This window comes from Trichechus manatus, unplaced genomic scaffold, assembly GCF_000243295.1.
Source record: "Trichechus manatus latirostris isolate Lorelei unplaced genomic scaffold, TriManLat1.0 scaffold00031, whole genome shotgun sequence".
In the NCBI taxonomy this organism is placed as follows: Eukaryota; Metazoa; Chordata; class Mammalia; order Sirenia; family Trichechidae; genus Trichechus; species Trichechus manatus.
In genome coordinates this window covers 15,293,650-15,303,315 of record NW_004443967.1, presented here as the reverse complement: position 1 = coordinate 15,303,315, position 9,666 = coordinate 15,293,650, and the positions used below count along the sequence as shown (strand labels likewise).

The following is a 9,666-nucleotide window of genomic DNA, read 5'->3' as shown; positions in this document are numbered from 1 at the left end:
TATAGGGTCGCTATGAGTTGGAATCAACTTGACAGCAGTGGGTTTGGTTTGGTTTTGGACCATTGCTGTGTGCCGCCTAGCTGTTGCTTCTCACAGCTGCTTAGAGCTGCAAACCAAGCATCTCTCCCATGTTTACAAAGTTGTAAAACACACTAAACATGCTCTTGCGCGCAGACATTGAACAAACACCATCTCAATATCAAGTTATACTGTGGTTTGGAAGGAGTCGAGGGAGTATAGTAGTGTTGGCCAATGGCATTACAATCCAAGAGAAGGAAGGAAGACTGATTCAAGGCAACGGCAAAGGGTTTAGGGATGAGGGGACAGCTGTGAGCAAAAAAAGAACTTGCCAATAGTTACTGAGAACTTTCTGGTGCGTGCATTGCCTCTTTTAGACAAATCTACCCTATCAAGGGTCGCTGGGTGGTGCAAACAATTAATATGTTCAGCTGCTAACTGAAAGCTTGGTGGTTCAAGTCCACCCAGAGACAGTATAAAGAAGTCCCAGGTCATGCCTCAGAAGAAAGGCCTGGAGATCTACTTCTGAAAAATCAGCCATTGAAAACCTTATGGAGCACAGTTCTACTTTGATGCATGTCGGGTCACCATGAATAGAATCGACTTGGCAGCAACTGGTTGGTTGATTATTCTATCTAGATGTTATTTTTATTCCCATTTCACAGGTAAGGAAGTGGAGGCTTGGAAAAGTTAAGTCGCTTTTATAGAGTCACCTAGTAGGAGAGAGAGCTGGGGCTGGCCTCAGAACCTCTGAGTCCACAGCCGTGGCCCAAGCACCATGTTATGCTTCCTCCCTCCGTGGGACTTTTCGCCAAGTCAGGCCCTTGTCTTTTGTTTGTATTTTAGTTTCTACCCGCTTTCCTCTCCTAGAGATCCCTATGGACTTCAAAGCCCACTTTGTTGGGGTAGCTTTCAAAGCATGACATTCAAATAAAATTGAAATGTGCTACAGTGGCTGTGAAGTGCCACCTACATCCTCCTCAGGTAGAAGGGCTTTTCCCCCGGTCCTGAGAAAGTGACCCTCACAGTCCACCCCTTGGGACTCCTTGACTGAGGAGAGCTGCCTTGCGCCTGGTCAGCTCCTCTTCCTGTGACAGCCCCCATCAATGTCCAAGCTATCAGGGGACACAAAGGCCCAGTGTCCCCGCCCCGACTCAGGACAACTCAGGTTCCTGGGGTTGCCGAAGCCTCCGTGGGACAACATCGCAGCTCAGCGCCTCCCTCTGCCCAGGCCTTCTTCCTCCCCTCTTGTCCCAGGTTTCCATCCTGAGGGCACTCCCAAGTGATCTTTGTTCTCCTCACTTTTTTGCTTTGTATCCTTCTACCCCCTTTGTTCTCCTAGACTTCCCCACTCTCCCCCACCCTACATTCTCAGTGGAGGTCAGCGGAGCCCTCTCTCCTTACATCCCATGTTCTGGGGCCCACCTCGTACCTGTACTGCTGGAGGTTGGGCTCACCTCCATGAACTTGGGCTGGATCCCCAATCTCAAGTACTGGGAGCTCCCTGCCCAGGAGGAGGATCTCAGACAGCCCACTTCTGTCTCCTCTGTGTGCTGTCTGCTTGAGCTGAGGCCCACGCCCGCCCGCCTACAGGCCTGGAAACAGTTCGGGCTCCATGCGCAGCAGGGGTGGCCCCTGTAACTTGAAACCAGCGGCAGTGGTGGCTCTGGGCCATTACAATGTTTTCTTGTCTTGGAAAGAATACTTTAAAATTACAAAAATTATGCCATTTCCACTGGATGCCAGAAGCACCCAAATTGCATTTTAATCACTTTACAGAGGAAGCTCTGATACTTGGCTGGTAGATTCAGATGTATCTGGTTTTAATCAAGACATGTGCTGTTTTCCCAGTTCCCTCACATCGGGCTCACGCAGAAGACACCAGAATCCATCACAAGTGCTATGTTAAAGGAACCTCATGTTCCACGTTTGACTCGTCAAGTGGAGGGGAAGCTACCACCAATATACAAAGTCAGGGAGAAGGTGAGTCTGGAGCGGGGGCCACAGCCAAATGCCCCTGGTGCTCTGGAAGGGGACGGCACCACTGACGTTTATATCAGTCAAGGTTCTCCAGAGAACAGAGCCAATAGGATACACACACACACACACACACACACACACGCATGCACACGTACATATTGTAAATTGCCATCTAGTTGGCTCCAACTCATGGTGACCCTGGTCCTGTGTCATCTTCATGATCATTGGCATATTTGAGTCCATTGTTACAGCTATTGTATAGTGCCTTCCAACACAGGGGGCTCATCTTCCAGCACTATATCAAATAATGTTCTGTTGTGATCCATAGTGTTTTCATTGGCTAATTTTCAGAAGTAGATCACCAGCCCTTTCTTCCTATTCTGTCTTAGTCTGGAAGCTCCATTGAAATCTGTCCACCATGGGTGACCCAGCTGGTATTTGAAATACCAGTGACATAGCTTCCAGCATCACAGCAACAGGCAAGCCACCACAGTACCACAAATTGGCAGGGGGTGATGGTACACACACACATACATGCACACACACACACAAAGAGATTTATTTAAGGAATTGGTTCATGTGATTGTGGGGCTGGCAAATCAGATCTGTAGGGCAGGCTGGCAGGCTGGAAACTTGGCAGAAGCTGACACTGCCGTCTTGAGAAAGAATCCCTTCTCCAGGAAACCTCAGTTTTGCTCTGATAAGACCCACCCACATTATCAAGAATAATCTCCTTTACTTACCGTTGACTGATTATAAATGGTTATCATATCTGCAACATACCTTCACAGCAACATCTAGACTAGCGTTTGACCAAACGAGTGCGTACCACGGCTGAGCCCAGTTGACACATGGAATTCACCATCAGAGAATTTATGGCCAGATGAGCCTTCCTTGTGAGGAACTACACATGTACCATCCTGGACCCTAAATGATGGCAGCGTGCCCACCTCACACCCTGGTCATTGTGACAACCCCAGACCCTGCCCCTTTTCCCCATAATCTCCAGAAGGAGGTAACTCCTGGTCCAGGCTGCCATGAGAGGTTGGTCTAAGGACAAGAAGCAGTATCTTTGGTTACAGCTCACAGTTCACGGCCAATTCATGAGCAACCTCAGGGCACTGAACTCACACCTGCTCCTCACCTGGATCCTTGGGCCAGGGCTCTGCTCTCCCAGGATCCTTACTGGCCAAAAAAAGGACTCAAACGTCCTTTCCAGCTTTCCGTTCAGGAGCCCATAAACTTTTCCTTTCTTGCCTCCAGATAAGGTGTTTTGAAAGAGGATTTTTATGATTTCAGAAAGTTGGCAATAAGGTTGAGTTTCAAAGCCTTGATCTGCTGTTGACACCCACAACCTCAATGTCCTGGGCTGTTTGTCCTTCTCTGGTGATGTGTTCATTTCCTTACTCCAAGCTCACTTGCCTCCTTGGTTTTCCTTTCCCACCCCGGTGTTCCAGTCCTGAAAGCATCCTGGGGTTCTGTTGTGTGCCTTCTAATCTCTTCCCTCGCTCTTTTCCAGCAAGCAGTAAATAACAACTTCCCCTTCTCCGTCCACGACAATCGGCACAGCTTTGAGAACACTGGGTACTACTTTGACACTGTGAGTAGTTCTTTTCAAATAAAACAGGGTACAACATCAGGGCTTTTGATGTTCTGAGGTGCATTGAAAATAGAGGACTTTATGACCTCAAAACAGGAGCAAGGTCAACATTAAAACAAGGTCTTAAACAAAACTCATCACAAGTTACAAAACAAATGCATGACTCTCCCAAAGTTCCATGCAGCTTTTAAGGTCGACACCAGCCTTTTGCCTCAGTTTATGTGCTCTTCATGCTTCTCAAAGTGCCTTCCTGTAAATTTTCTCATCGTGAGCTGTCTTGTGACGATCTCTCACGGGAAGGAGGGCAGTGGTGTCTTTAGGCGACAGAGTTACAGGGAGGGGAGCTTACATATTACAAGGAGCAGCCTAATAACTGGAGCGGCCTTTGCTGTCCAGGTGGTGAGTTCCTCATCATTGGAGAGCGTGAGCACAGTCTGATAGCACTGGTTAGGGGTGGTTAACACAGCACTGTGCGATGGAAGTATAATGCGAACCCCTTATGGAATTCTACATTTTCCAATAGCCATATCAAGAACAGTAAAAAGAAACAAGTGAATTAATTTTAGTACTATATTTTGTATAACTCAATGTTTCTCAAAATTATCACTTCAACATGTAGTCAATATAAAAATAATCCAGGTATTTTAAATTCTTTTTCCAAACTAAGCCTGTGAAATCCGATTTGCATTTTGCACTTTACGGCACAGCTCCATTGGGACAACCCATGTTTCAAGTGTTCAGTAGTGGCTTACTATACTGGATAGTGGTTACTATACTGGACAGCACTCAGTTTACACTCCTCAGACAGAGAGTTGTATCAAGTGACTTCTGAGATTCCTTTCTGAGCCTGAAACTCCAAGACAATGATGATGTTAATAATACCACTGTTAAGCATTTGCCGTTATTGTACTCACTACTGTCAAATCGATTCTGACTCATAGCGACCCTATAGCAACCCTATAGGGCAGAGTAGAACTGCCCCATAGGGTTTCTTAGGCTGTAATCTTTACGGAGGCAGACTGCCACATTTTTCTCCTGCAGAGCAGCTGGTGGGTTTGAACCTCTGACCTTTTGATTAGAAGCTGAGTGCTTTAACCACTGCACCACCAGAGCTCCTTGCCGTATATCACCCATTACCCATTGCTGTCGAGTCAATTCCAACTCATAACGACCCTATATTAGCACTCCATATTATCCCATATTATCAACGACTCCATGGGCTAATTACTCTTATCATCCCCAATTTGCAGATGAGAAAACTGAGAACTAGTGAAGTTAAACAACTTGCCCAAAGTTACCTTTTTTTTCTAGGCTACAATGTCTAAGCTAAATTGAAATGGCAGAACCCAAAAAGTCTGGTTTGCCTCTGGGAGAGCCGGGTAAAGAACCAGAATATCTACTCTGTCCTCCTTTTCAAATGGAATCTTTTGAAATCGTTTTCTGAATGATCAAATAACATACGTCCTTAAAAAATTCAAACAATACAGAAGTATGTAAAATTAAAAATAAAGCTAATGCTCTTATGTTTCCCCCTCACAACCTTATTTTGAAGACTCGCTGCTGATAACAGTTTGGTAGGTAAAATTAGAGGATGTTTGCAATTCATTTGCAAACATGCACACGTAAATGTGTATCTTTTAAAATTATGTAAATGGGACTGGATCACATGTATTTTTATCAGAGTTAAGCTAGTCTTGTAGAAAGCATTGGAAGCTTTCCAACTTTCTCTGTGCCCTGGAACAGTTTATATAACATGAGGATTTTCAGTTTAACAAAGGTTACAAGGTTACATAGAATTTGCCCATAAAACTATGTGAGTTTGAGATCTTTTTCAGAGTAATTACTTTACTACCTTTTCAATTTCTCCCTTGTTTGTTAACCTTTTCCAACTTTCTATCTCTTCTTGCATAGGTTCATTCTACTGTATTCTAGGCTTACCTAGAATTTATCCAGTTCTTTTAAAATTTATTGGTATAAACTGCACATGGTATTCTCTTTAAAATATTCTCTCTTTTTTTTTGGTATTTTTTCTTTCTTGAGTTGAATGTTTAGTTTATGTACTGCCAATTGTTTTGTTAATAAATTCATTTAAGACTATGAATATTCCTCTGTTACTACTTTGGCTATGTCCTAAAGGTTTTTCAAACTACAGTTTCATTATTATCTGCTTACAAATAGTCTATAATACATTTTAAATTTCTCTTTTAACTAAAAAATATTTAGAAGAAGATTTTAGATTGGCTATATGGTTGGGTTTTGTTTTTTTTTACAAAAGGGAATCTTTGAAAGAGCACAATGCTCAAGGCAGACATACTTCACTAATTAAGCTAAATTATTGTTTGGTTCAAAGTAGATATCTGGGGAAAGTTTTGGTTTGAAGTTGAAGGTTTAAAGATTATCTCAGGGCAATAGTTTCAGTTGTTCATCCAGCCTCGATGACTCCTGAAAGTCTGGATTCCATTGAGAATTTAAAATTCTATTCATTCCTCCTTCTCCTCCCCCCTTTTGATCAGGATTCTTCTATAGAATCTTAGAGTAAAATGTTCAGTAATGGTAGCTGGGCACCATCCAATTCTTCTGACCTCATAGCCTAGGAGGCAGATGTTCATAGTGTCAATATTTCCTTCTTTAATTCCTATGACAGTCATTATTTCTTTATATGAGAATTTAACTCATTCATATTATTGTGACAATTTGTTTTTGTTTTTATTTCTGCCATCTCATTTTATGTTTTCTTTTTATCATGTTTGCATGTTGTTTCTTTTTCTTCCACTCCTAACTTTGCTGAGTTGGTTGAATGTGTTTGCCCATTCTGTCTTCTTGATATTCAACTAGCAGTTACTTTTAAGTATACCATATTTTTACGCATGCCTTCTACGTTAGTTTGTTAACTGTGTTCTCCCCCTTTGAGTTTTTTTTTTACATTTTTTTTTATTGTACTTTAGATGAAGATTTATAGAACAAATAGCTTCTCATTAAACAGTCAGTACACATATTGTTTTATGACATTGCTTAACAATCCCACAACATGTCAACACTCCCCCTTCTCAACCTTGGAGAACATTTTTTTTTTTTTTTTTGGTGAAAATATACGTAGCCAAAGACACACCATTTAAAAAATTTCTGCGTGTTCAATTCAGTGACATCGATTACATTCTTCCAGTTGTGCCACTATTCTCACTATCCTTTTCCAAATTATTCCATCACCATTATCTTCAACTCGCTGTCTGCTAGGCTTCCCATCAAACCTTTTGAGATGCTTTTGTCAATTTGATCTCACATAGATAATTCTTTTTTTTTTTTGTACTTTAGATGAAGGTTTACAGAACAAATAGTTTTCTCATTAAACAGTTAGTACACATATTGCCCTATGACAATGGTTAACAACCCCACGACATGTCAACACTGTCCTTTCTCAACCTTGGGTTCCCTATCACCAGCTTTCCTGTCCCCTCCTGCCTTCTAGTCCTTGTTCCTGGACTGCTGTGCCTCATTAGTCCCGTTTTGTTTTATGGGGCTGTCCAATCCCCGGCTGAACGGTGAACCTCGGGAGTGACTTCACCACTGGGCTAAAAGGGTGTTCAGGGGCCATACTCTCGGGGTTTCTCCAGTCTCTATCAGGCCAGTAAATCTGGTCTTTTTTTGTGAGTTAGAATTTTGTTTTACATCCTTATTGAGCTCTGTCCAGGACCGCCTCCCCCCCCACCCCCCATGAGGTATTTTTGTAAGCACTGCTATGCCATTTTTTTTTACATGTTGCTGTAAAAAAATTAGTGATTTATATAAAAATATGGTAAATGTTTAAGAAATACATTAACACTTATATTACTCTATCAATAGAAAACAGCTTTTCCTCAAGAATAAGGCAAGCCTCTAAGAGTGCTTACCCCTTCACTTCCCGTCCTGGAATTCTGTTGTCTTTGGGGGCACAGGTTGTGTACTCCCAACTCCAGGAAGTGACATCCAGTGGGATAAGGTTAAGTGGTACCCCCTGGAGTTCAAAGCAGTGGCTGGCCCCGAGCTCCCTATCAAGCTTGTTGAAATTTCTGGAATTTTAGTTCCAAACTGGTATTATCTTTCTATTTTATGAATTCTTACTTCGCGGTTCTAATACAGTTCATAGTCACATTATCAGCAAGTCGTTAGACTTAATGATAAGTTTTACTTGTTGATTTCCTTGTAGATCTTTCCCCTATTCTTTTCGTTCCTTCCTTGTATCTGGTTTTTCATTTTTCTGAAGTATGCTCAAGTAATTTTTAGAAAGAGTGCTTGGACAGCATGCACAGCATCTTCCATTTGTCTCTGCAGAGCCATGAACCCCCTCTTCTCCCCGCTCTGCCCCGGAGCTGGTCTGTGTGCACGAGATCCCTCCCTGTGCCCCTCAGGTCCAGAGACATTGACCTTTGCGGTTTGCCTCCGCGTTACCACACATTTGTAAACAGCTCCTTAAGAAACTCCTCAAATTATCCCAATTTGAATGTGTCATCTGTTTCCTGCTGTGATCTGCATGATGCTGACCTTTATGAAAGCCAGCCTCAGTTCCCATTGTGTCTGTTTCTTTTCCGTCTTTGATCTAAATGTAGTGTTTCTTCTTCAGTTTTCAGACAGTTGTGATCAAATCGAATATACAACTTTAAATACACATTAATTCTCAGCTCCACATGTGGGGTGCTGACAGTCAGCAAGAAAGCCTGTGGGCAGGAGCCCCTTGGCACTGCTTCCTTTGGGGGACTGTCAAGCATGGAGCAGACTTCAGTCTCTCCAGACTTCTCAGAGTGAGAGCCATCTGCCCCACCTCGTGTTGGGGTACACCCAGGACTGGATACACTGAGGAACGGACCGGGTGCAGAGACGCTGGCTCAATTACCTAGTGCTGGTATGACATAAGTACCACAAGAGGAAATTGATTTTCTCACAGTTTAGGAGGCTAGAAGTGTGAATTCACAGCTCCAGCTCTAGGGGAAGTCTTTTTCTCTCTGTTGGCTCTGGGGGAAGGTCTTTGTCTTTTTTCATCTTCCATTCCTTGGCTCCTTGGTGATCTTCATGTGGCAGGGCATCTATCTTCCCCCACCTCTGCTTGTTGCTTAATCTTGCTCTTTTATATCTCAAAAGAGATTGATTTAAGACACACCCTAACTAATATTGCCTCATTAACATAACAAAGAAAACCCTATTCCCAAATGGAATTGTAACCACGGGTATAGTAGGATTTACAACACGTTTTTCTGAGGGACATAATTCAATCCGTAACAGATGTTCCGGGACCTCCCAAGGGTCCTGGTGGTTGAGGCTGGCTAATAGGCTTTGTCCGGCCGTGCTGTCTGATTTCTGTCTACCATGTCTCTACAGTTCCAGTCTCCTGGGTGGGACTGGAAGTCTGTGTGAATAATCACAAAATACCCCTAGGACGTTGTGTAGATTTACAGCCTGCAACTGGTTGGCGAAGGGGAGCTTTTGTAACAGTTGTCATATGGTGCATTTAAACATAGGATATGATGTAGCTGGTTTTCATTAAGTCCTCATGACTGTGTGACCTTGATTAAATGTTTTTCTCCTAATCTCATAATTCTCCCCTAGGGCCTGGGACGTAAGAAGATTTCCACAGAAAAAAGGCAACAAGTTTCAAGAAATTTCAATCTTTGGGCATGTGACTATGTTCCATCTTGTCTTGATGGGTTTTCAAATAACCAAATATCATATGTCTATAAGGAAGCCATGGTGGTCCCATTTTTCAGGCGCTTTCCAAGACATCATGGTGAAATATGGAGCACCTTTAAATTTATTCCTGAGCAAAGCTATACAGACTTTTTGAAAAAGAAACCGAGAGTGAGATTCGCTATTGACAAAAAGGCAACTTCTCCACTGGAACTCTAATCTTTCTGGAAGACTGTTGATGAGTTTTGTAATACTGGTATTTCATCGAACATTCTAAAAGTAAACGTCTTCTGATCCAGCACCACAATTTAACATAAGATTTGTTTTAGAATTAGAGATTAGGGATTGTATAGACTTCAATGTGGAGGTGAAACTTCCTTGCAATGACAACATAGAGGTTAAAATCATTATAC

At 42.7% G+C, this 9,666-nt stretch overlaps 1 protein-coding gene across 1 annotated transcript in view; it reads left to right on the top strand.

Moving 5' to 3' along the window:
• TEX36 (testis expressed 36) overlaps positions 1-9,472 on the top strand; it is a 16,521-nt gene extending 7,049 nt beyond the window's left edge. The window contains exons 2-4 of the mRNA XM_004374974.1: positions 1,870-2,001; positions 3,518-3,598; positions 9,176-9,472. Coding sequence (XP_004375031.1) covers positions 1,870-2,001; positions 3,518-3,598; positions 9,176-9,472 — 510 coding nt within the window. The remainder of the gene's footprint in view (positions 1-1,869; positions 2,002-3,517; positions 3,599-9,175) is intronic.
• Positions 9,473-9,666: the final 194 nt, after the last annotated feature.